We start from the raw sequence: 27,006 nt of genomic DNA, 5'->3' as shown, positions 1-27,006 counted from the left end.
AGTCAAAATGAATGCCACACAGCTCATTAAAAAAACCTCCAAAGAAATGTCATGATAACATTGAAAAGGTTAGAATTAAATATGAAAGAAAAGTATTTTATAAATGAATGATAAATGATTACAAACTATTTTTAAGTCATCACAGCAAAATAAAAGGTCATAGAATGGAACCTTTTACATGGACAATATGCATTTTTCAAACTGCTAGCAATATTTGAATGTCGTCACATTTCAGTACCTGCTGTAGAGGTTTTTGTTACAGGTTTAATTGAAATGAAAGAAAGCTTTATTAACCAAGAAGTGTTTCCAGTAAGATTTCAACATTCTTAAGTGGAAGTTAACCACAAGAGTAAAAGTACTCACTATTGTTTTATTATACAGTGGCTTTTGAGGATTCTTGACAGAAAAGTCACGCGACGGGAACAGGAAGGTGTTAGCAGATCACTTCTATTCACGCTAGCATCTGCCTCGCCTTTCGCCCAAACTTGGCTCGGATATGCAACAGCTCTAGCTAATTAGGACGCGGAAAAGAAAACGGATGATTGAATTTGATCCGGCCTCCTCTTTGTGGAGTTTGCATGTTCTCCCCGTGCCTGGGTAGGTTTCCTCCAGGTTTCCTCCCACATCCCAAAAACATGCATGGTAGCTTAACTGAAGACTTGAAGTTGCCCGTGGGTGTGAATGTGAGTGCTAATGGTGGTTTAATTATACGTGCCCTGCAATTGGCTGGCGACCAGTTCAGGGTGTACCCCACTTCTCGCCCAGAGTCCGCTGGGGTAGGCTCCAGCACGGCCGCGACCCGCGTGAGGAGGATAAGTGGTACAGAAAATAGATGGATGGATTTTGAAGTTGGCCACAGAGCGGGGTGCCGGCCCTTAATGAAGCCTGAACCATGTGTTCGCCCCTTTGCGGCTGGCTGATTAGGTTGCAGGCACTGCTACAAATGAAGCACTTTTCATATGCAGCAGTGCCCGCATTTTAATTGTAAAACATCGCCAACGATCATTTAATGGCGGCAGCCAAAATCTCGATCACGATTAAAATTCAATTAATTATGCAGCACTATGCAATTCCGTGTTTTTCTTTGGCAGATATATATAAAACTAGAACACTCTTCAGAAGACCACAATGGATGGACAGCCAGAAGCGCCTAAAGCTCACATTGACACCAAAGCTTGTGTCACACACTGACAGCTCCTCAAATAAGTGACATCATCAACAATATCAGGCATTGCCACTGTCATTTGGCCCCATGTCTGACTCACAGCTCTAATGAGTCATGTAAGTAGGAAATGAGCTCATTATAATTCACAAACAAGGCCTGACCTTATGTCCAGTTGGAAAACAAAAAGTGCGCCGGTGTCTGAGATCATCTCCATCATTTGATCTCACACTATTCATCTTGAACAGTCAAGTTCATGTGACTGAGTCGTGATTCAATGAGGTGCATAGAAACTATGTGCATATCGATGCTTTCATGAAAACACATCTGGACCGCTGATGTTTATCCAGAACCAACGGCGATGGGCACAGATGCACACAGCAGAGGTGGCTGACATGCACACTGTGCTGCCGAGCGAGTGTTGCTGCAGCGGGAGGTGCACTGATGCAGAGACGCAGGCCAGACCTCGGCTTCATGTTCACTGGCTGGGAATTATCATATCAAACATGCACGGCCGATGTTTGTGACAGGCTTGGAGCTGGGCCATTACAACCCGGTGTAAAGTGAGCACTGTGACCAGTGTTGTGCACCAGTGATTTCCCACCACACCAATAACATTCGGCTTGTCGGACAAACCGGAGAAGGAGAGTTCTTGCCGAGCATGCTGAATCAACAAACAACAGTCAGTCGCAGATCATCTGTTGTTTAAGCTTCGCTGACATTTGCACACATGAGTGCTTGTGATTTGTTTGGATTTTCATCAGTCCTGGCTTTGAGATGTATTAAATGTGGATTTTTTTTTTTCTGTGAAAGTAGTGCTGCTAAAAGTGAGTCTCACTGCAGCAACTATTGGGAGATGTGATTAGTACACCTTGCAGGCTGCAGCACTATCCATGCTCATAAAACGGCGGACAGCACTCTCAATTATGTATAAAAAAAACAGTAACATTTTTATCTGTAACCTAGCCATGATGAATATTTTACAGAAATCGAAGAACTGGGCCAATGCCGAGGTTTAAACCTTTGTCACATCTGAGTCTACATTAAAATTACAGTCTTCATGTTTTCTTATGTCAACCTGCTCCACAATGTTGCATTTCATTACGTCACACAAAATCCAACTTCAACATTTTCTAGTCTTAGTGGCATACAAACTGTATAGTTAGCACCAATACATTTCTCTAGATCCAAGCAAATACAGTGGACTAATCACATAAACACAGGCTCCAATTTGATATGGCCAAATAATCTGTGCATCCATCCATTTTCTATGGCGCTTGTCCCCATTTGGGCCACTGACTTTGGGTGAGATTTGAATCCAGGACTACTCGACTGGAAGGTGTGCCAACCGCTACTTTACCATGTTCTTAGATTCACTTGTTAACATGACACATTTGATTTGTATTGGTAAATTGCTGCCGAATGCAGAATTCAGATTCTTTATATGTCAAAAACAGTACAGAATGTTGGGTTTGTATTGGTTACATACCTGTAAATGATTCAATTAAAATGTATTGATCATAAAAGAACAAACTGTACAAACAGTTCTTAAACATACTTGGGAAGTGATTCTTTTGCGTACCACTCAAAGGAGTCGGCGTACCACTACTGGTACCACACTTTGAGAATCACTGATCTAATGTGTTATACTACCAAACATATTGAAATGATTGTGAGTCAATAATATTTAAGTTCCAAAAATACAACAGAGACTTTTTTTCCCTGACTCGATTAATTTTCATTGCGAGCTGCTGGAGGAACAGCTTTGCATCCGTAGATGCACACAACTGAAAGTTAACTATTTATTAGGTTCGCTAGCCGGGATCTAACTAGCGAGTGAGCTAAGGAGCTAAAGAGCTCGCTGTGGCTCGCTCGATTGTGGCAACATCAAAACAGGTCACTCGCTGGCGGACCGCAGTCCACGTCTGGACCCAGAAGCTATCCCATACAGACCCACACAATAGCCAAAAAAGAAGTCAGAAATTACAGATAAAGCAAGAGAACATTTGGAACAAATGGTGCTTAAAATTGAACGATATGTGTCATTTTTGTTTGTACTTCTCAGCGGAAAGTTCCCACTGGGAGCAGCTATTAGAAGTGCATTATGGGAAAAATCAAAGCAAAGATTTTGAAAAATGAGAAACTCTCAAACAGTTCAGTTGTTAAGATTTGTTTCATCAAAAAATGTTTGAGACTTCGCTGTTGTCAAGATGCCAAACAGAAAAGTGGCAATTCTTTCTTATTTTTCTTAAGTTAAACTCTTTATTTGAACACGTATGACTTTCTTTTTATTGATTTGCTTTTATTGTAAAATGCAGCCCTACTTTTATTTCGGAAATGACAGAACATTACAGTTGTGCTCATATGTTTGATTACCAAGAAAGAATTTGTAAGATGCGTCCAATTCTTTATGATGCTCTAAAATCATTTTTCAGTGGCATAAAAAAAAAAAAAACAAGCACATCAACAATACTATTGTTTATCGTGAAAGTTTTGGGGAAAATATATTGCTCTAAAAAAAAAAAATTGTGGCAGACCTGCACACATACAGTATAATATATTGAGAGCGAGCAAGAGCCATGGATAACAAAAATATTGTACAAGCAGTATCAAAGAGAATAACAATTACAATAAAAAAAAAATTGCAATATAGCAGGACTGCGAAGCAAGAACTGTGATATAGCAGAGGATTACTGTATCTGTGATGATAAATTGCAGGGACTCATTGTTCCAGGGCTGGGACTCATTGTTTCCATAACATGTGGATCCTGGGACAGTCTCAAATGTAAAATGATTTATGAACCCGCACGTCTACTGAGATCCAAAACACTATTCGTCTGCATTTATTATGTCATAATTGATTCTAAAAATAACAGCTCTCAGTATGATTTAGCGGTGTCAGTATGATTTAGCGGTGTCTATATCACTGCAACTACAACCACGATAGTAAACAAATTGTCATAGTAGCACCTCTCGATAATGTCAATGAAAACTGAGCATCGTTATCTTTGTGTTGGCTCTCATTCAGTTGCGCAGTCTACCTTATGAAGTGTCCAGTGAGTGAGCTGAGGTTGTCAATGTGGTTGTTTAACATTGAACATGAACCGCTCCTTCAAACAGCTTCAGCGGAGGAATAGTTGTCGCTATGGTAACTACTGAATGGTGTTCCGCACGAACCTGGACAGTCAGACCACGGCAATTATTTACACCTACTATAATGCATAAAATCCATTTGTTTTGCACCTACCTTAATGTATTCATGACAATCGTTTGATACTTATTACAATGCACTGTGAAGATAGTCCTCAGAATCAGAGCGTTACTTATAAATTATGCAATGTAACAACACTTTGATGGTTTCAGAAATGGGAAATGCTTCCATGCTATGAATATTTTTTTTAAGATGACATGAGGGCAAAGACTTAAAGGTTTAGAGGTGATGTCATATAATATAGCTCTGCAGCACTTTTTGAGAGTAAAGTACCAAGGCTAAGGAAATAGACAAAAATTACATTTTAGATTGGTGAATGAGCTATTCAATCCCTCCTTTATGAACAGTTATTGTACAATTGCTATTGCACCTGGATTCCCGCAAGAAAAGATTGTTTTACTATATTGTTTTTCTTTGAAATCAGCCAGGTCATAGCTGCAGAAATAGCATTGCCAATAGCATTTTAATTTACAGTGTTTGAATTAGAATGGTCGATGATTTAGACAATCGGACCGTGCTGAGCTGGAGCCTATCCAGCCGACTTCGGTGGACTACACGATTGACTGGTCGCCAGTTACAGGGTACAGACAGACAGAGAAAGAAAGAAATTCACACGGTCCTTCACACTTAGTGGGAGCTGAACCCACAGTACCTGCACTGCAGTCAGGCGAACATACCACTACACTCTTAGGGACCATCCTTTACAAATCATGTTTACGTTAAAGCTAATCTTTTGAAATTAACACTGCTATCTTACTCATCCAATTTGACCTGCATGCATTAACCCCTTTATTGAACAAAATGTGACTTTTGGAGAACAGACAAGAAAGGTAATTAAAAGTTTTGAATAAATGAACTGCATACCAGAAGAAAATCAAACAAAAACACAGTTTGCATGTTCTCCCCGTGCCTGCGTGGGTTTTCTCCGGGCACTCCGGTTTCCTCCCACATCCCAAAAACATGCATGCTAGGTTAATTGACGACTCTAAATTGCCCGTAGGTGTGAATGTGAGTGCGAATGGTTGCTTGTTTGTATGTGCCCTGCGATTGGCTGGCAACCAGTTCAGGGTGTACCCCGCCTCCTGCCCGATGTTAGCTGGGATAGGCTCCAGCACGCTCGGGACCCTCGTGAGGAGAAGCGGCTCAGAAAATGGATGGATGGATGGCTGGATGGATGGATGGACTAACCATCATCAGGACTATATCGCGGTGGAAACAGAACTACTTTTAAAGAAGAGCTGAGTGCAATGCTACACTAAATCCAAACTCTGCAACCATTGATTCTGACTTCAACCAGCTCCAGATGCTACATTTAACTGTAAAATGTAAAATGTACTCTATTGACTTGAAAATGCCCTTTATATTTCTTGACAGAAAAACAATGACTGAGAACAGATGGACCCACCGAGTCTTGAAAGGTGTCTTCTCCAGAGATACAGAGGATCAATCCAAAGAAGCTTAATAGTGCTGCAGCACAGTTTTGGGATGCTCTGAATACCTTTAGAGATGAGTTTGAAATGTTGCCCAAGATGTGTGGTAAAGATAGAGTTTGCAGAATATTCCATATTCCTTCTCCTCCCTTTTTAAATATATCTGCTCACTAGTAGTATTAAAGTATAATATTGCCCTATGCACATTCGTAGGTTTTTCAGAAGAAACTAAGCATCGAATCAAACGGATGGTCTCAACAGAATAGGATAGTAAATGTCCTAAATTGTCATAAGCAAGTGACTCCCCAAGTACCGCCGATGGCTCTAGTGTGTGTTTGCTGTGTTCAGTACAGTGATGTTATGCAAATGCATGCGCAAATGTATTGATGTCAAAGTGTCAATAAATATTTAATCTCATAGTTAATTGAAATGAGAATTCCTGTGTCATTTTTGGGGGTTCATTTCACAGGAATTGGTAAAGAATTCTTTGAAACGATGTCAACAACTTTATCATGATGTCAGCAAGAGGATTTCTACAAAAGTTGAAAGGTGATGTCATAGTATAGAGCTAGATGTCCTGGGGGTATTTTTTTTTTAGTTTAAAAAACAAGAACAACTTGAATAGGAAATTGAATTGTAAAAAGAGCAGAGTTGAGCAAGTCTCCCTTGGCATGCTGAAAGAGGTATGTAACCAACTGTGAGGAAAAAAGTGTGCTGTACTGTATCTTGGCTAATATTCCCACAAGCCAAAATAATGATGCACATGGTTATTTTCATCCAACTTAGTTTTCACAGAGTCTGACGGAACGAAGATGTCAATAACATCTGTGCTTGTTCTTTCAAGTCAAGGGACTGCCACAGGTATGACAAACACTTGAGGCCGCCAATTTTCCATCGAGCCTTAATTTTTCTTTTTGAAATGCTATGGCTTTTACAGAAAACGGCAAATTTGTTTTGAAAACAAAATGTGCTGGTGACGTGAAAATGAATGTCTGTCCAACATCTTAAGCCACTGAAGCAATTACAGTCTATGCACCAGGCAACATTTCACGTGACTACTGTTTGTAAAGAGGCAGAAAGTGGATGATTTGTTAATATGAACACTCAAGCATATTCCTTTATGCGCACTGCAGGCACAGATGCCCTGTGTGTTAATGAATATGACAGCAGCGCCTGTTCTTTTGTGTGAACTGCACAGGGGGGGGGCACAGATGCACTGAGCGGCCTGTCCGCTGCTGGGTACCCATTAACAGTTTTTGTTTGAACTAGTGTCACAACTGTGAGAGGCTGTAGAACACAAGATGAAAGATAGGGAGGGTGAGATGCACAAAGCTAGGATAAAACACACACACACACACGCGCGCACACGTCTCTGTGAGTGATAAGAATGACAAGCACACGGGTCACTGACATCGCCTTTGCATTGGATGGAAACAAGCGACTTGTGGGCTGGTGCAAGTGAGAGTCAGAACTTTGTGCCAAGTGAAAAGTCAAACTATTACAGCAATGAGTAATTTACCAAATTTGAAGTGATTTCGATTTATAATCTTAAAATGGCAATAAATGTGTGATAAATAAAACACCGCAGTCTTGACATTCGCTTATACCTGAGTGCTTACTTTCAGCTATGTATGTTTTTTTTTTTTACTTAATGTTATTCTTTGCTTTGACTAATTATTTAAATACTTATTTTATAGTTTTCAGTAAGTTTTTTCAGGTACAAATAAGTGACACCATAATAAGCAATCTAAATGAATAAGATAATTTGGTAAAACTGTTGCATTTAAATTAGCTGAGGACAGGACAATTGTCAGATAAACTGCATATTTTTAGCAAGCTGTTGATCACACATCTTGTGTTGGAAATAAACTGTAATGTGAAGGATAATTATAAACAGCATGTCACCTAAAAATGATCTTCATGAGTTTATATAACTATATAATAACAGTAGAACAGGATCAGATGGGGATTTGAAGAGTTAAAAATGGTGGTTTGCAGAGCAAGATGAAAAGAAGCAAGGCTCCATCCACCAGGAGAGGAGAAATCCAGAACCTCTTCAACATATATGCCTCGGGCCAGACCACGTTACCTGCCTGCTCCCTTCTCAGGTTCCTCCACAAGGAGCAGCTGGAGGTCACCGCCGATGAGGGCACGGCTGAGAGTTTGATCGAAAGATATGAAATCGAAGAGGCAGGTAAGAGAGAAGAGCGTCGTAACGCGTCAGGCTGCTGGTGGGGAGAAGGCTCTGCGCTCTGTGACAGAAATATAACTTTGGGAAGCTTTGATGTGATTTGCTGTAAACCCCAATGTGCACAATCTGATCCAGTAAAAGCATTTACAAGATACAGTGGAACTTCTCACGTCAAAAGCAATCTGTTAAGGATTTGGTCTTGTTTTTTTGAAAGTAATGTTTTAATGTACACAAAAGTCATGCAAGTCAAAAAACAAGTAAAACACAGGGGGTTTAACGGCATTTCAAGGTTACGAACATTGCACATCACAAAATGACTCACCAGCACAAAATATATTTATGGTGTTTTGATGCAAATATTTACTGTAAGTATGACTATTAGTGCGTAGGTTAATGACAGACGCATTCCGACCTACGGACAAATTCAGGAAACGCTGCCGCTATAAGAATGGAACTCCGGCTCAAACCGAAAAAGGATTTCAGCTTGTCCCATCAGATGTCACCACCGAAAATCACTTGCATGGTTGGGTTCACACAGTTTTTAGCCAGGAAACAGCTGTGGATGGGTATTGGGTCACTGATCAGCAGTTGAACCTCCAACATCTGCATGAAAGGTAGCAGCATGTACCACAAGACCAGTGCAGCCAATAACCTAAGTCATATACTCGTCTCATTTACATCTATTTAAAGACTTAACATGCAAAGGAGTGTGGAAATGTGGTTGTAATTGGGTTACTAATGGTGTAGTGGTTCAATAGCCTTGTCTTCTAGAGCATGTAGGCAGTGTGGGTTCCACTCAATGACAATGTGAGTCTATATGTGCCCTGCAATTGACCAGCGACCAGTTCAGGGTGTAAACTTCCTTTTGCCCAAAGTCAGCTGGAAAAGGTCACAGCACTGCGTGACCCTGAAAAGGATAAGTGGTATCGAAAATGGCTGGATGAATGCAATTCTAATTGTGACATTGCTTGTTCATGCTTTTGCAGCCGTAGAAAGTCAATGTATGACGTTCGGGGGCTTCCTCCGCTACATGGAGTCCAAAGACTGCTGTGTCTTCGAGCAGACCCACACGTCTGTTTACCAAGACATGGACCAGCCGCTCACCAACTACTTCATCTCTTCATCGCACAACACCTACCTGATAGGAGACCAACTAGTAGGCAAAAGCCACCTGGATGCCTATGTTTGGTAAGTCTGTGTCATGCATTTAAGACAATTTGGCGCCTGTCCCTTCATTTGCAATTTGGATAAACTTACAAAATAAATTGAATAGCATTGTTTTTAACATTGTCTTTCATTCATAAAATAACAACACCCAATTTAAAAATAAAATACAACTTTAAAGGGGACATATTTTGCCAAACCAACTATTTCTAGTATTTGGGATATAATATTGTCTCTATGGTGCCTCAACAAACACGTGAAATGTGAATTAAAATCGTACATGCATTCCTGAGTTCCAGATGTTCTGCTGCCCAGAGGCCTGAAATCAGGTAATTAGAATTTCTCAAACTTATCTACGTCACTAGCGAAAATCTCCGCCTACTGCTCCACTCCAGCGCTGTCAACATAACAAACAAGTGCTCCCTCAAGTGGGTCTTGTACATGGAGGCAACCAATCAGAGGAAAGGGGGCGGTCTTATCCAAATATGGATAAAGCGGATACAAAATTGGGTCAAACGGAAGTAGCTGTTAGAGGGGCCTTTTCCGGGCGAGAGGCGGGGTACACCCTGAACTGGCCAATCATCAGAATCATCAGAATCAGAATCATCAGAATCATCTTTATTTGCCAAGTATGTCCAAAAAACACACAAGGAATTTGTCTCAGGTCGTTGGAGCCGATCTAGTACAACAACAGACAGTCAATTGACAGAGAACACTTTTGAGACAGAAAGACATTGACAAAAAACAGTCACTGAGCAATAAGGGGTTAATAGTTATCTGGTAATGCCGGTACATTTTTTTTTTTTTTTTTGACAATTGTGCAAAAGATGCAGAGTCCTCTAGCACTTAGAGCAGTTCGAATGACTAATATTGCAATAGTCCGGTGCAATGACCATTGTGCAAAGGGCGCCGAGACTTCAAGGATCGCAGGGCACATATAATCAAACAACCATTCGTGCACACATTCCCACCTTAGGGGAATTTAGAGTCTTCAATCAACCTACCACGCATGTTTTTTGGAATGTGGGAGGAAACCGGAGTGCCCGGAGAAAACCCACACAGGCACAAGGAGAACATGCAAACGCCACACAGGCGAGGCCGGGATTTGAAACCCGGCCCTCAGAACTGTGAAGCAGATGTGCTAACCAGTCGTACACCGTGCCTGGATACAACATTATTAATGCTTACTTATACCCAGCCAACTAGCATTGAGATGTAAGAGACAGAGTGGAAAATTGGCGCAAACAGGAAAGATCAAAACCAAGGTCACCTCTGATGGGTGAACCTTATAAAGTAGGACAAGCAGTAACTACCATTTATGAGCAAACTCTTTTTGTGCCTCAGTTCCTTAGAGGGTTACAGGGATTTTTTTTGCTTTGACTGTTCATTTAATAATTACGGAAGCGTATTGCATTCACTTGGATAAAAAAAAAAAAAAAACTCCTGTTTTTCTGAGTAATTTTTTGGAGGGCTTTGTTTTTCTGACTATTTTTTTCTGTTTTTCGGACTAATTTTTTTTCCGCCTGTTTTTCTGACTATTTTTTTCTGTTTTTCTGACTAATTTTTTTTCCGCCTGTTTTTCTGACTATTTTTTTTTCTGTTTTTCGGACTAATTTTTTCCACCGGTTTTTCTGACTATTTTTTCTCTGTTTTTCGGACTAATTTTTTTTACACCTGTTTTTCTGATTATTTTTTTTCTGTTTTTCGGACAAATTTTTTTGCACCTGTTTTTCTGACTAATTTTTTTTCTGAGTTATCGGGACACACGAACTCACGCGAGAACCTGCGAACTGCAAGTGTCAGAAAAACAGGTGGAAAAAATTAGTCCGAAAAACAGAAAAAAAAAATAGTCAGAAAAACAGGCGGAAAAAAAATTAGTCAGAAAAACAGAAAAAAATAGTCAGAAAAACAGGCGGAAAAAAATTTTGTCCGAAAAACAGAAAAAAATAGTCAGAAAAACAAAGCCCTCCAAAAAATTACTCAGAAAAACAGGAGTTTTTTTTTTTTTTATCCAAGTGAATGCAATACGCTTCCGTAAATAATGGTCGGTAGGCCTGTCACGATAATTACTACATCGACTTATCGTTTGATAAATAAAATGGACATGATAGTTTTTCCGGTCTCGATAAATTGTCATTGTTGTAGTGAGCCGGCGCGCGCATCACACAGTGAGACGACAGAGTTGGACGGCTGTGTCATTAGCTGCTAGTGGGCTCATGGAATGCCAGCAGACCGGTACACTCTTGGCGGTGTTGGCTCCATATTGCTCAATGTGCAGTGTGTAGATTTACACAATAGAGACACTTAAGGGAAAGTTAACTGTTTATTGTGTTTGCTAACCCACAAGCTAACGAGCTAGCCTGAGAGCTAACAAGCTAGCGAGTTAAGGAGCTAAACACCTCGCTCCACCGCAGCAAAGTCTTTTAAAACGTCAGCGCTTTGCTCTGAGTTGTTCTGTGTGTTAGTCCCCAGTTAACACAAACGGGAATATGAACAGTTTATTATGTTGGCTAGCTCGCGAGCTAATGAGCTAGAGAGCTAAGAGCTCACCAGCTTGCTCCACTGCTCCACCGCTAGCCTGCAAGCTAATGAGCTCGCGAGCTAAGGAGCGAAACAGCTTGCTCCATCGCGGCAAAGTCATTTAAACCGTCAGGGCCTTTCTCCGATTTGTTGTGTGTGTTAGTCCCCAATAAACACAAACACAGCAAAGTTAACTGTTTCTGTGTTAGTCCCCAATTAACACAAACACAGAAAGGTTAACTGTTTCTCAAGCATAACGTCAGTGGCACGCATTCGGCCAGGAGTTGACGACAGCAACGTTAACATATATTCGATTGACAGGTGAAGGGCTCGTCTTCAGCGGACCAACAGAGTAAAGAAAAACAATTTACTCGAGAAACAAGAACGGAATTTATAATAACAACAATAATAATAATAACAATATTGATTTAAAAGCAAATTAAAAAAATAATTAAAAAATAATAAGGGCGGGCCTTATTTTTAATGATTTCAGAGGAATAAAAAAACAACAAGGATATTATCGTTTATCGTGACAATTTTGGAGAAAATATATTGTCTTACAAAATGTGTTATCATGACAGGCCTAATGGTCGGCGTGGCTTTCAGGGGTGCCTCCGAGGGCAGCGCCTCCATAGGCTGCGTCGCCTGGACCCTCCCAAAGATGCATCCCTGGAATTATGGCATAACTACTATAATATATATATAGCATAACTTTTAGTTCACTACCTCACTGTTTGCCCCGGTCTCCTTAAATGTGGCAGATTAGTTGCAGAGTGATATACAACAAAAGGTGAACAGCTCGGGTCACATTATTTGTGACCCTTTACATATACAGTAGACCAAAAGTGCAAACTTGACTCAACCTTACTTATGGAAACAGGGCTTACCTGTTACATTCTTCTTATTTCATGGAGGTGCTTGTGTACTGAGGCAAATGGAGGAAAAAGTCTGGTTCCTGTCAAGAAAATGGAAATGATTAGAGGCGGGGGCTGGTGACAGGAGAAGGTGTATTTTTGTGTTTCTGCCGATCTGCCAAGCAGGGTTGAAACCCTCAAATCCTGAAAGAATAGTTTAGAGGTGAATCAAGATACTAGTTGCATTAATACATGTTTGTGTTCATAGTGCTCTGAGGAAAGGCTGCCGTTGTCTGGAGATAGACTGCTGGGATGGGCCAGGTATGGAGCCCATCGTCTACCATGGTTACACCCTGACCACAAAGATTCTCTTCAAGGATGTCATCACAACTGTGGAACAGCATGCCTTTGAGGTAACACTCAGTAAGTTTAATTCAAGTATAATACAACCCATTGTGTGTTCCCATTGTTTCCCCTGGTTGAGCACCATTAGCGCCATTTAAAAGCATCTCTATTAGATGTGTTTTACTTGTAAGTTGTCTTTGAGTGTCATTTGTCAATTCAGTTCCATGTGCTGATTGTTTTCTGGCAGGTCTCTGTTTACCCGGTAATCCTGTCGTTGGAGAACCATTGTTCCAAAGAGCAGCAGGAAGTCATGGCCCTCTACCTCACCTCCATACTGGCAGATAAGCTGCTTGATGTGCGCTTGGATCACCCAACCACAGGAGACCTCCCAAGCCCAAATGTAAGAACTATGGATACAAGTCATACCGACAGATGTCTTAATTATGTAATTCGGACATTGGTCTTAGCAGTTAAGCCCCATTAAGGGTATTCTGAACAATATGTGTCCCAAACCTGTTTCATAAGAAATAGATTCCCATTTAAACTATATTTAATTCTATACCAGTTTTTAGTATTCTGAACTACTTGATCTTATTCAGACTCCTCCAGTCAAAGCATTGCATCAGCCAATTACTGAACAGCAGACTGATAGATGTGTGCACCCTCACTCCAGCCTATAGCCAATATGATGGGTTCAATGAAGGGCTTTTCTCCTAGAGTGGATGCTTTTTGTGGGCTTTCTTATCTGGGAGCTCCCTGTATTATTAAATGGAAATTTATTGCAAGAAAGTATTTCCATTGAACGAGACCTTGACTCTCAAAGCGTCTTCAAGAAATGTCTTCTTTGCCGAGTGGTGAGAGCTGTGATGTCCCCATCAACGACTACTGAGTTTAAAGTTTTTCCTAGTGCTGTGTCAGACCTGACAAAGATGAAAGACAATAATGCCAGTGGACCTATAGTGCCCAATGGGTGCTTCAGTCCTGTACTGAGCCTTTTTTAACCTTTACAGCCATCATAGCATTTTACAGGAAAATGAACTAAAACAAGTCCGTTTCTGTTTTTACACAGTATTTAAACACATACTGTACATAATATGCAAACCTGGTTGCAACCTTGGCGACCTCATAGCGTGGCCAGGGCCATGACCAACTCTTGGGGTAGGCGGTACAGCAGGGGTGCATAAAGTAAGGAGGGGAGACAAGTGCATAGTGATAGTGGTGAGTAACACCTCTTTTATTTTACTACTGCTAGGACCGCCCCAAAATGTGCCCATGGTGACCAAACCCAACCCGACTACTCAACACGCTAACACTGCCACTAAGTGCTGGAGAACTACCCATAATTATTGTATTAGTTGGAGTAAATATTAGGTGTCTGGGGAGTTATGCATAATGTTAACTTCTGGAGGAACAGAGGCAAAAAGAAGGCGAGACAGAGCCTTGCATACAGAATTTGCGATGCAAGACTGCATTTTCCCTTTGGAAACAAATGCAATCATTGGCAATTTCATTGTTTGGATGGTGAAACAAGCAACTTATAAGCAAACAAGTTAGCAGACCTCACACATTTGTACCATGCTGCTCCATCATCAATACTACAGGTGGGGAGCCCAGAGTATCTGCAGGTTTAAGATAGTAGGGAAGGCAAGTTTATGACCTTTTTGAGGCCTCTTTGATTTAATTTAAGATCTCTCATTGACTAAAGTTGAACACTACGAGTAGGAAATCTTATATCCCAATATTTTAAGGAATGTTATACTCAATAAAATTATACAATGTTTTTTACGTGCTACACTCCCCCCCATTAAACTTGGTTAAAACATACAACCCAAACCTAGTATGCTCAGTCTGACAAGCATCCATAAAGCACTATCAGACAAAAAGTTCATCATCATACCAAAACTAAAATTAAGCGTTTTTTGAAACTGGCAATGACTTACATCTCTGAAGACATATTTTGGCCTACTCTTCCTTCCAGAATTGTTTTGTTTTGAGTTTTAATTCAGCAACACTGGAGGGTTTTCGAGCATGTACAGCCTTTTATGTTCATGGCACAGCGTTTCAATCAGATTCAAGTCTGGACTTCGACAAGGCCATTCCAAAACCTTCATTTTTTTCTTCTTTTATATTCAGAAGTTGACTTACTGGTGTGTTTTAGATCGTTGTCCTGCTGCGGAACCCAAGTCCCTTCAGGTTGAGGTCACAAATTGATTTCATTCTTGTTCAGAATTTTCTGGTAAAGAGCAGAAATCATGGTTTCATGAAGTCGTCCAGGTCCTGAAGTAGAAAAGCAGCCCCAGGCATGGCCACCACTATGTTTGAGGGTTGCTAAGTTCTTTTTCTGAAATGTTGTGTTACATTTATGCCAGATGTAATGAGACACACACCTTGCAAAATGTTCAACTTACGTCTCATAAATCCACAGAATATTGTCATCATCAGTTATCAATCTCAATCATTCAACGTCTTTTTAAAATTTTTTTTAATAAAAGTAAGACAAGCCTTGGTTCTATTTGGCCAGCAGTGGTTCTCACCTTGGAACGCTGCCACGGATGCCATTTCTTGCCCAGTCTCTTCCTTATTGGTGAGTCACGAACACCGACATTAATTGATGCAAGGGAGGCATGCAGTTATTTATATGTTATCCTGGGTTCATTTGTGACCTACTGGATGAGTATTCGCTGTGCTTTTGGCAATTTTTATAGGCCGGTGACTCCTGGGAAGGTTCACCACTATTCTATTCTATCACTATTTTCTCCATTTGTAGATATGGGCTCTCACTGTGGTTCGCTGGAATCCCAAAGTTTTAGAAATGGCTTTGTAACCCTTTGGAGAATGGTAGTTGTCAATTACTTGACTTCTCGTCTGTTCTTGGATTTCTTTGGATTTTTTTGAGAGCTTTTAGCCGACTTCATTTTGTCAGACAGGTTCTGATTTCTTGATTGAACAGGTTTCTAGGCAATCAGGCTTGGGTGTCGTCAGTGAAAATGAACTCCATCCATTAGCTTTGTCTGATCTATCTACATTTTTTTGATGAGCTTCACTACAGTGGGAAACTATACACAAAAATAATAAATATATAAAGAAGGGGCACTGTATATCGTATGAATACGTAAAGTGACATTGTGCTGCATACGTTTGTCTGTAAATGGTCACGCAGGACCTAAAGTATAAGATCCTCATCAAGAATAAAAAGCTAAAGCCTCGTGCAAGGATAGAAGGAGCAGCAGGGACAGAGGCCGGCGACAGTGCAGATGAGGCTGAGGAAGAGGAGGAAGAGGAGGAAGAGGAGGAAGAGGAAGACCAACAGAGCAAATCAAAGTTCTGGTCCCCCAGAAAGGCAGGCTCAAAGACGAAAGTGAGTCAGGGCCATTGAACCAGTTTGAAGCCAATATGAAAAAGCCAAGACATCATAAAGACAAAGTTGACGCTATATTACAGTATATGCTACTCACACTTGTTGCAAAGACGTGACTGCTCTCTTGTCTCTATCCACCTGAATGCAATGAGTAGAAGAAGAGGGTGGTGGTGGCAGATGCTCTGTCTGACCTCGTCATATACACCGTGTCTGTCAAGTTCATCAGCTTTGGGCACTCCAAAGACAATCAGAACTCCTGTGAGAACACGTCCATGGCTGAGAAAAAAGCACGCAAGCTGGCCAAAGTTTCAGGTATAGTCACACTCAAAAAGGAAAGGAAGTTTGATTCAGAGGTTTCATTTGGGTGAGAGCAGCAGATTTGAATGATTTACAACCACACTGATCTTAAAGAGAAAGGGACTGGGACTGTTTTTCATCTGCTATACCATTTATCTTTGGTCATAATTCTCCAAAGAGCTAATTGGAGACGACACAGAGTCGTTTCGGGAGACAAATAGCAAAAGTTCGCCTCGTCGTTGCCACGGAAGACAAAGCAGCGCAGGCGCTTATAAACTGGCATTTAAATAGTCGCAATTGGGACAACCTTGTGCGCAGTTATTGACTGTGAAGTAAATCTTTCCACAGTTACTTCGCAAGATGTTAAGTAAATTTGCAGTATCAGTGACACTTTTGTGGCTCCTTCAAAATGTGGTAAAATTGTGAGACATTCTGTCTTAAAGCCAAAATGCTAAAAAAAAAAAAAATGAATTGAATTGATATATATATATATATATATATATCATGGAGCAAATACGCAGACTGCATTATTCAAGGTCCCATTTATACTGAACACAAGCTACCTGTGTGATCACAATCATACAACTGTTCAGTTAAAACAGAATGCCTTCAATCCTTTTATGTCCACGATGTTACATTTGAACTGCTTTTCGAAAAAAAAGTCAAAATACAAAACTATACAGTGCTGCTATTAAATGTGATTAAATATAAATTAATATTACTGTTATAAATGTGCTCTCATTGTGGGTTCCAAATTGTTTATAAATAGTGAATAGGGATGTAATTAGCCTCTTATATACAGTTTAATAATTTACAGTTTACACATTTTAACAAAGTAATATCTCACTAAGTCGAAGCTACTCCCAACCTTTATGCTGTATTTGTTTCATCCCCAATATTCAAAATAAGGGCGCCCTATTGCAAAGAAACCTCATAAATGAGCTGCAGACAAGGCAGAGCAGGAGAGCTCAATGTGGACTCGCATTTCTTATGGCTCATACCAGTTAGTATCTACAATATGTTATAAAAGTAATTGATAGTTCATTTATTTTCAATTTTTATTGTATTCAGCCACTAGTCACATATTTCTTTTCACCTTATTGAATGTGGTGCATGTTTTATCTTCAGGTAAAGACTTTGTTCTGCACAACCAGAGGTTTTTGAGCAGAATTTATCCAGCGGGCTCCAGGACGTCCTCATCCAATTACAACCCTCAAGAATTCTGGAACGTTGGCTCGCAGCTCGGTGGGTCAAAGAAACAAGTGTGCACTGTGCAAGGACGAGAACTCGCATGTTGTTGGTGTCTGATGAAAAGCATGTACAGTGGTGCCTCGAGGTACAACTTTTATTGGTTCCGTGACCACGTTCGTAACGCAAAACACTTGTATCTCAAATCTTTCCCCATTAAAATGAACGATAATGCCATTAATCCGTTACAACCCCCCCGGAACCGCCCCCAAAAATGTGTGTATTTTTAATAAGGAAAATTGCACACTATAATATGGAATTGCAAAACATAGTAATAACTCGGGCCCAGACTTGGAGTCTAAATCCCCATTCAGTATTTGCATTGACAGTCACGAGTGACCAGCGAATCACAATCGCATCGTTTACTCTTTGTACTATTCCGAAATAAAGACATGTTATTGTTCAACAAAAAAACAAAAAATCCAATTTGATTATTTCAAAACTATCTATAGCCCCCTGGTTACGGTCATGGTGGCAGTTTTTATGGGTCGCGGAGTTTGTCACAACATGAGAAAGAGTATGCTGTTGCTGACACATTTTGGCTACCGCGTTTTGACAACCTCTTCTTGCTAAAATGCTTCTTTAAATTTTGAAATGCGTCTTGGCCGTCGTCTGTTTTGTGCCGCTCTCAGTGTTCTAAAATGCACAATGGCTAGCTGGGAACATCTGCTGTAGCTGGTAGCTCTCATCAATCATCTGCCACGACGTGTTGAATGAATCTTGCATAACCTTATCCAATTCATTCTACGGCGGTCGCAGTCTGCCATGAACATCTGTGCAGCTCCTCGGGCACGGCCATGGGACGCCTCGTTCCATGGAAACTTATCGTCTCGGCGGAGACGGACGGCTACGTGCATCCGTGATTCACGATCAGCTGCAAGACTTTGTTTGTGTTCAAATTGCTTAAAGGATGACATCATCACGATTATCGATGATATTCGTTAGCCCGTCTATGTCGTTTTTCTTTGTGTGTTAGCATAAAGCTAGCAGGATGCAAAGTTGTGTTTGTTTTGACGACAAAATCTGTAATTCTCTTCATTTTGTATTTGGTTTGACATTAAACTTCAACAGGGAGTGGCATTAAACAGCTTGAAGCCTCTTTTTTGAAGAATTGCTACTACTGTGTGTGTCAAACAGCTGCTTGTTGGGATGCAGGTGAGTTGAGGTGCATTTACTGCCATCATACAGCGCTCATGGTGCACATTTTTGCTCAAAGTAAAATATCAGCCAAACAACAGCGCCTATCTTGAATAACTTGTTTCTGGTGTCACTTGCATCTCAAGGCACTACTGTATCTGCAAATGTTGGTTTTTATCACAAAAACATGATCTTTCATTTTGTTTTAAATAACGAGAAAGAACATGCATTTCATTGGACAGCAACAAAGTGCACTCAGGAACCTGAAATCATTAACTCATCATGTGAACGATGAATTCAATTTTAAATGGTTCATAAATGTTAGGTGTAAGTTGAGAGACAAGCTCTTACTGTATGTGGAGAAAAAGAAGGACATATTGTGTTTGGGGAATGGCTTTGTTCAACATCAGAAGGAAATTGTCTTAATTAACAGTGAAAAGAACATTTCTTTCGGGTCCACAGTCTGGCCACCTAATCAGTGTTTTAGCTGAAACCATTGCTCAAATTGATATGCCCCTGCTTTTTTTGGTTTCTGTCACATTTTTTTGTATCCTTGCAGTTCCTGATTTCACACTGGCAAAAAGTCACAGCCTTGATGCGGGCATTACTGTTGTGTCTTATGTCTGGTGTTCTGTCTGCCGCTTGGCTTGTCTTCATCTGCCACAAAGTGAGCTTGACTTGAAATCTTGCAGACTGCTGGGGCCGACTGCAGATGGGGACATTTTGCTATGCTGAAAGAGACTGCAGTGCCAGACTAGCTGGAATGGATCAATCCTAGTTAAATCAGCAGAATATTCTCTTAAGTGATGCAGACGGATGGTTACAACAGACAGTTATGATTATGACGTGATAGAAAGCTCCCCAAAAAGATTACATCTGTTGCTGCAATGCTTGTTCACTCAAGACATTATGCATGGAGCAGACAGTGGGAAGTGAATTGCACTTCTCGCACATTGGATGTTCTTGAATACCTCACTGATGCAACATGCAGAATTGTTGCAAGTTGTTCAATCACCTAGCTCCCTCCTGTAAGAGCATTTAAAAAAATTGAAGACATACAGCAAGACTTGATGCTATTTTTTTGTGTTATTTTAATTATCCTACCACTGCTCTGTTGTACTTTGCAGTGGCACTCAATTTCCAGTCCCTGGGATTGCCGATGGACCTGAATGATGGCCGTTTCCAAGACAACGGGGGCTGCGGTTACGTCCTTAAACCTGCTGTGCTCATGTCCAATGACAGGAGCTTTGATCCAAGCTGCAGTCAACGCGGTGTTCAACCAACACACCTGCTGCTCAAGGTATTACTATTTGGCAACACTTTGAACATTCGACTGAGCCGCTCTGAATGGATTAGAGAATAATATGAGTGTGTGTTCTGCATGTCTATTTTAATTTGGGTCATTTCACAGATGTAAATGTATAGCATGTGTTTATTGGATACAAGACCACCGTAAATTAACGGGCATTACAAAAACCTCCCTCGTCCTCGTCCATTTATTGAGTATACTAAAGGTCTTTGCAATGCATCTATGCATCCATTTTCTACTTATCCTCATTAGGATCGCAGGTGATCTTAGGTGACTTTGGGCGAGAAGCAGGACATGCCCTGGACTGGTCGCCACCCATACCTATTCACACTCGCATTTACACCTATGGACAATCTAAAGTACAGTACAGTATTCAGTGAACCTAAAATGCATGTTATTGTGCAGAAGAGACGCAATGTACTTAAGCATGACTTATTCATAATAGAGTGTTACCATAACACTAGTGGGTCCATTTTCCTGGCTGGCATAAATCCGGCGCAGCGGACGGCGTAAATCTGCACAGCGGCGGGCTGGACTGAGTTTTGGTAATTTTGTAGACTAGCACACCCCAGCATATTTAAAAGCGTGAGATCTGGGCCAATGTGGGAGTGGACACAGCCGATTTCAAGCACGTCCAATCAAAGTGGCTCTTATCATTACCTTTAAATGTGGTAAACTCACCGTCTCATATGGAGACAATTCTCTGACTCCCCGAGGGACACAGTCGAACGCCTTCGTCAAGTCCACAGAACACATGTAGACTGGTTGGGCGTACTCCCATGCACCCTCGAGGACCCTGCTGAGGGTGAAGAGCTGGTCCACCGTTCCACGACCAGGACAAAAACCACACTGCTCCTCCTGAATCTGAGATTCGACTTCCCGATGGACCCTCCTCTCCAGCACCCCTGAATAGACCTTACCAGGGAGGCTGAGGAGTGTGATCCCCCTGTAGTTGGAACACATCCTCTCGTCCCCCTTCTTAAAAAGGAGGACCACCACCCAAGTCTGCCAATCCAGAGGCACTGTCCCCGATGTCCACGCAATTTTGCAGAGGCGTGTCAACCAGGACAGCCCCGCAACATCTAGAGCCTTTCGGAACTCCGGGCGAATCTCATCCACCCCCGGGGCCTTGCCACGAGGAGCTTTTTAACCACCTCAACCCCAGAGATAGGAGCGCCCGCCTCAGTGACCCCAGACTCTGCCTCCTCATGGGAAGGCGTGTTGGTGGAATTGAGGAGCTCTTCAAAGTATTCTCCCCACCGACTCACAATCTCCTGAGTCGAGATCAGCAGTGCCCCATCCCCCCTATACACAGTGTTGATGGTGCACTACTTCCCCGTCCTGAGATGCCGGATGGTGGACCAGAATTTCCTCGAAGCCGTCCGGAAGTCGTTTTCCATGGCCTCACCGAACTCCTTCCATGCCTGAGTTTTTGCCTTAGCGACCACCAAAGCTGTGTTCAGCTTGGCCCGCCGGTACCCATCAGCTGCCACAGGAGTCCCACAGGCCAAAAAGGCCCGATAGGACTCCTTCTTCAGCTTGACGGCATCCCTCACCGCTGGTGTCCACCAACGGGTTCGGGGATTGCCGCCACGACAGGCACCGACCACCTTACGGTCATTTTGCTGATGTACTACTCTTAGCTTTATACTGACAGTTTTAACAAATGTGCCTAAATGTGTTTTTTGTTCATGTATCAAACTCCACCTATAACCACTTAACTTGTTTTTTCCACGTTATTTTTAATTGTATGAAAGACTATCTGAATGTTCTGAACTCTCATTTCAAAGCCATAAGAGGTCTGTTTGGATGTAGCTCAACTTCGCCTACTTGAAACGTCATTCCAGTTGAGATTGAATCAACAGCGCTTCTGCCGGTTCCGCTCCATTTTCCCTCATTTTCTTCAAGACGTGATTGCACACAGTCACCAGGATTTGTACAAATTAATCAATGATTATGCAGATCCCTAGTGCTGCTGGTGTAATTGTAATTCTAGTAGCATTGCAATACACAAAAACATGCGCGCACACACACAGACACAGATGTCTATTAAATCAATACTAATATGGGTGCTTAAAATCCTAAAGAATGTCTTTTTACTCAGTTAAATATTTACTGCAAGAATATATTGCTATGGTTCTCTTAAAAGTGAAACATGAAATACTTTTAACACTTTTATTAAGTGAAATGAGAATTTAATCCTCAAGCAAAACATAAATTAGTACTTGGTGGAGAAAGCCTTATTGACGAGCAAAACAAATAGATGTTTCTTGTAGTTGGTCACCAGGTTTGAACACATCTTTGCGATTTTTGCCCACTCCTCTTAACAGAAACACAGATCTAAATCCTTCAAGTGTCTTTGATTCCCACCCTTTAAAAAAAATAAAAATAAAAAACAGCATATACCAGCATGGTGCTCAGCAGCATAACCAGGATATGCTGTTTTTTTGTTTTTTGCATGCTGCGCTGCAGTTATGATTGCCACCAGCTACCAGCACGTCACACTATCACTACCAGGTCAACAGCAGCATGCTGGTATTGCTGGGTGGCTGTAGCGCAGGTGGCAGAGCAGTCAGTGGCTCAAATCCTGGTCCAAACTGTCTGCTGTTAAACTATCCCTATCCTCCAGTGGGCCTGGCAGCCCCTGCAAAAAAATAAATACAAAAATAAAGAGAAGTTTTTGTTGGCAAAAACAGCATACCCTCCACAGGTTGCGTTTTTTATTTTTTATTGGATTTTGAGTTTTGACTGACTAGGCCATTTCATCATCTACGGTCCATAATATCACCAAAAGGTTCAGAGAATCTGGACAAATCAACGCATGTAAGCGGCAAGGCTGAAAACCAACATTGAATGCCCGTGACCTTTTGATTCCTCAGGCAGCACTACATCAAAAACCAACATCAATGTGTAAAGGATATCAACACATGGGCTCAGAAACACTTCAGAAAACCAATGTCAGTAAATACAGTGTGGCACTACATCCGTAAGTGCAACTTGAAACTCTACTATGCAAAGCAAAAGCCATTTATTAACAACACCCAGAAATGCCGCCGGCTTCTCTGGGCCCGAGCTCATCTAAGATGGATAGAAGCAAAGTGGAAAAGTGTTCCGTGGTCTGATGAGTTTACATTTCAAATTGTTTTTGGAAATTGTGGACGTCATGTCCCCTGGGCCAAAGAGGAAAAGAACCATCCGCACTGTTATGGACGCAAAGTTCAAAAGCCAGCATCTGTGATGGTATGGGGCTGTGTTAGTGCCAATGGCATGGCTAATTTACACATCTGTGAAGGCACCATTAATGCTGAAAGGTACATACAGGATTTGGAGAAACATATGCTGCCATCCAAGCGACGTCTTTTTCATGGACGACCCTGCTTATTTCAGCAAGACAATGCCAAACCACATTCTGGACGTGTTACAACAGCGTGGCTACGTAGTAAAAGAGTGCGGGTACTAGACTGGCCTGCCTGCAATCCAGACCTGTCTCCCATTGAAAATGTGTGGCACATTATGAAGCATAAAATACGACAACGGAGACCCGGGACTGTTGAACAGCTGAAGCTGTACATCAAGCAAGAATGGGAAAGAATTCCACCTACAAAGCTTCAACAATTAGTGTCCTCAGTTCATAAACTTTATTGAATGTTGTTAAAAGAAAAGGTGATGTAACACTGTGGTAGACATGACCCTGTCCCAGCTTTTTTGGAATGTGTTGCAGCCATCCATCCATCCATTTTCTACCGCTTATCCGAGGTCGGGTCGCGGGGGCAGTAGCTTTAGCAGGGACGCCCAGACTTCCCTCTCTCCAGCCACTTCATCCAGCTCTTCCGGGGGGATCCCGAGGTGTTCCCAGGCCAGCCGAAGGACGTAGTCTCTCCAGCGTGTCCTGGGTCGTCCCCCGCTGCAGCCATAAAACTCTAATTTCATGATTATTTGCTAAAATCAATAAAGTTTATCAGTTTCAACAATACATATCTTGTCTTTGTAATGTATTCAATTAAATATAGGTTGAACATGATTTTCAAATCATTGTATTCCGTTTTTATTTATGTTTAACACAACGTCCCAACTTCATTGGAATTGGGGTTGTACATTTCAGTCCATTATGGCAAAGTGTGTTACAAACTGTTTTCGTGACTAAGGTCAAAATTACCGTCAAGATTATGAACATGTTTCTCCTGTGTATGAGGTGACTCCCTTGCCGACGGGGGATCAAATAATAATTTCCTCCACTGTATTGGCCGTTGTGAATGTTTTTTCATTGAAGATCATGTGCACTTAAAAGAAGCTTGTCACAATTATTTTTCATTCACTACGTTGCCACTCTCGAAAAACAAACATTACCCAACCCCTTTCAGTGTCGACAAAACTTGCCAGAGATCATTTTGTTTTAAAGCGACGCTTGCACAAACAGTGAAGCTTCCCGGCTGCATGGATGAAATATAAATGTGCTCCATTATTTGCTAGGATGGGGGAAACACGGGGGAGAGCATCACCTTTATTCACATTGTCACCATTTTTTATTTGATCATTTCAGGGGAAACCTTGGTGTGTCGACGAGTCAATGTCGTGGGAATCATGAATAACAGCGAGTGATACAAACTTGTAAATGATTCATGTGTTCAGGAAAACTATCTTCCCTTGAGCTTTCTCGTCTGTATTGACACTGGCAACTTGATGCAATGGTCTGCTTTTTAATGGCCAGAAGTTCAATTCAACTCATTAGAAGAAATAGCAATGTTTGACTTCAATAAGGGCCAGTTTGAGGTGACTGTCCATGATTAATGATCAATGACATCATCAGTACTGCCCATCATACATTCTATGTGCCTGTCAACAGGTGATCAGTGGGTCCAACCTACCAGTTCCCAGAAGTGGCAAGGCTCTGGACCCTTTTGTCAGAGTTGAGATCCATGGGATTGGATCGGACTGCAACCGAAAAAACACAAACACCGTCAAAAACAACTGTAAGTACTTCAGCACAACGTGTGTGTGTGTGTGCGCGCGCGTGCGTGTGTGTGCGTACGTGTTTCTGTGTCGAGGGAGGGGGTTAAGTCATAACTTTAATGACTCATCGGTTTGCCAGCCTTGACTTTCATTTCAAGACTCAACTCAAGTTCTGCAAGATTCAGCTGAGAGCTTTCTGTCTGATTTGTGCAATCAGTGCTTGTGCCAATTTTAGAATGTATTTCAGCCTTGCTAGAAGCATCACAGAATTGTTGAAGCTTCAAAAAATCAAAACATCAAATTATTATTACGCTCAATAAATTCCTCAATAAATTCAAATTCATTCAATGAAAAAAATGTGGCTTTTTTAGAGAACATCTGTGCTCATTAATTAATCTGTGCTGAAATAGTGTACAACCTCTCAAGACCATTCATCCATTTTCTGTAGCGCTTGCACTCATTAGGATTACGGGTGAGCTGCAGCCTGTCCAAGACGACTTTGAGTAAGAGACCGGTCACCGGCCATTTGCAAGGCCCATATAATGTAGCCCTCACTCCCCTCCCCAAAATACAAAAAAACATTTGCTGTCACATTCACATCTACGGACAGTTTAGAGCAGTGATTCTGAACTGGTTGGTTCGAGACCCAAAAATTATCCTTGGACAAATCTTTGGTGGGTCACAGACAGCTAGTCAAAAAAAATACTTATTCCTATCCTGATTTTTCCGGTACAGTACAGAGACCTATTAAGTTCCGACACGGAACATCGTAGGAAAGTGAAAATAATCATAGTAATAATTTTTGGGATTATTTATACATATTCTAAAGATGTATTACCTCCCCAGATTATTATTGAGCTTACCCACACTCCTATTAACCTCTACCATACTGTAATAAAAACTTTAATAAAAGCCAAACCTACAGTAATGCACAGTAGTACGGTATGCTATGTACATTTTAGTCCTTGTAATATGTGATTTAATGAATTTTGATGAATTTATTTGTTTGCAGTTTTCATGTTTTAGTCTAGGAAGCATTTATTTGACAACAAAAAAAGTACTGCATACACTCAAAATCCCACGATTTGGCAAATTATGTGTGATATAGTTTGAAAATCGCACGGCACCGAATCAGCAAAATCGCACTGCACTGAACTGCGATATACGGTAGCAAAGGAACACTGTACTGTAAATGTTTTAAGACTGTTTTTAAACAAATTTATTGTTCTTGACTTGTATGAAAGTGGGTCACGACTTTGTAAATGCGGGTCCCAGGGTAACAACAGTTGAGAATCACTGGTTTAGAGACTTTGATTAACTTAACATGCATCTTTATTTTGGCATTTTACCCAAAACAGCAGCATATGTCAGCATTCACATATAATTTGTGATGGAATTGAACTTTTTAATGATAGAATTGATAGAAGAACCTGATGACTATTGCAGCTCTGAATCCTTACTGGGATACCGACATGAACTTCCGCATCAGCATTCCCGACCTGTGCCTCGTCCGCTTCTGTGTCCGAGACCAGACCGGCTTTTTGTCCAGTGAATTTGTGGGCCAGTACACGCTGACCTTCAGCAGCTTGAAGAAAGGTCAGTAACAGATTTGTTTTGTGAAGCCTCTTGTTTATTGCATTTTGAGTTATGTAAACATGGTTTTCCCGGCCACACTCTTTTTTTGTACCTCCAGGCTATCGCTGGGTACCTCTTCGGTCCCGAGATGGCTGCAGCTTGGATCCAGCCTCTCTCTTTGTTTTTGTCTGGTTTTCCTAAAAACACCTCGAGTCGACACACACGCAAAAAAAAACACACACACCGCCAACAGAG

At 41.3% G+C, this 27,006-nt stretch overlaps 1 protein-coding gene across 1 annotated transcript; it reads left to right on the top strand.

The window, feature by feature from the left end:
• The first annotated feature begins 7,807 nt into the window (after positions 1-7,807).
• LOC133478612 (1-phosphatidylinositol 4,5-bisphosphate phosphodiesterase zeta-1-like) lies at positions 7,808-26,952 on the top strand. The gene is made up of 11 exons (XM_061774858.1): positions 7,808-7,997; positions 8,981-9,182; positions 12,801-12,945; positions 13,125-13,277; positions 16,038-16,235; positions 16,391-16,547; positions 17,661-17,777; positions 20,045-20,217; positions 25,070-25,196; positions 26,623-26,772; positions 26,870-26,952. The coding sequence occupies exons 1-11, from the start codon at positions 7,808-7,810 to the stop codon at positions 26,950-26,952; spliced, it is 1,695 nt and encodes a 564-aa protein (XP_061630842.1).
• The last annotated feature ends 54 nt before the right edge of the window (positions 26,953-27,006 follow it).

The sequence above is a fragment of the Phyllopteryx taeniolatus genome, chromosome 5 (assembly GCF_024500385.1).
Source record: "Phyllopteryx taeniolatus isolate TA_2022b chromosome 5, UOR_Ptae_1.2, whole genome shotgun sequence".
NCBI classification, from domain to species: Eukaryota; Metazoa; Chordata; class Actinopteri; order Syngnathiformes; family Syngnathidae; genus Phyllopteryx; species Phyllopteryx taeniolatus.
The sequence above is the reverse complement of the archived record's forward strand: the minus strand, read 5'-3'. Positions and strand labels throughout refer to the sequence as shown.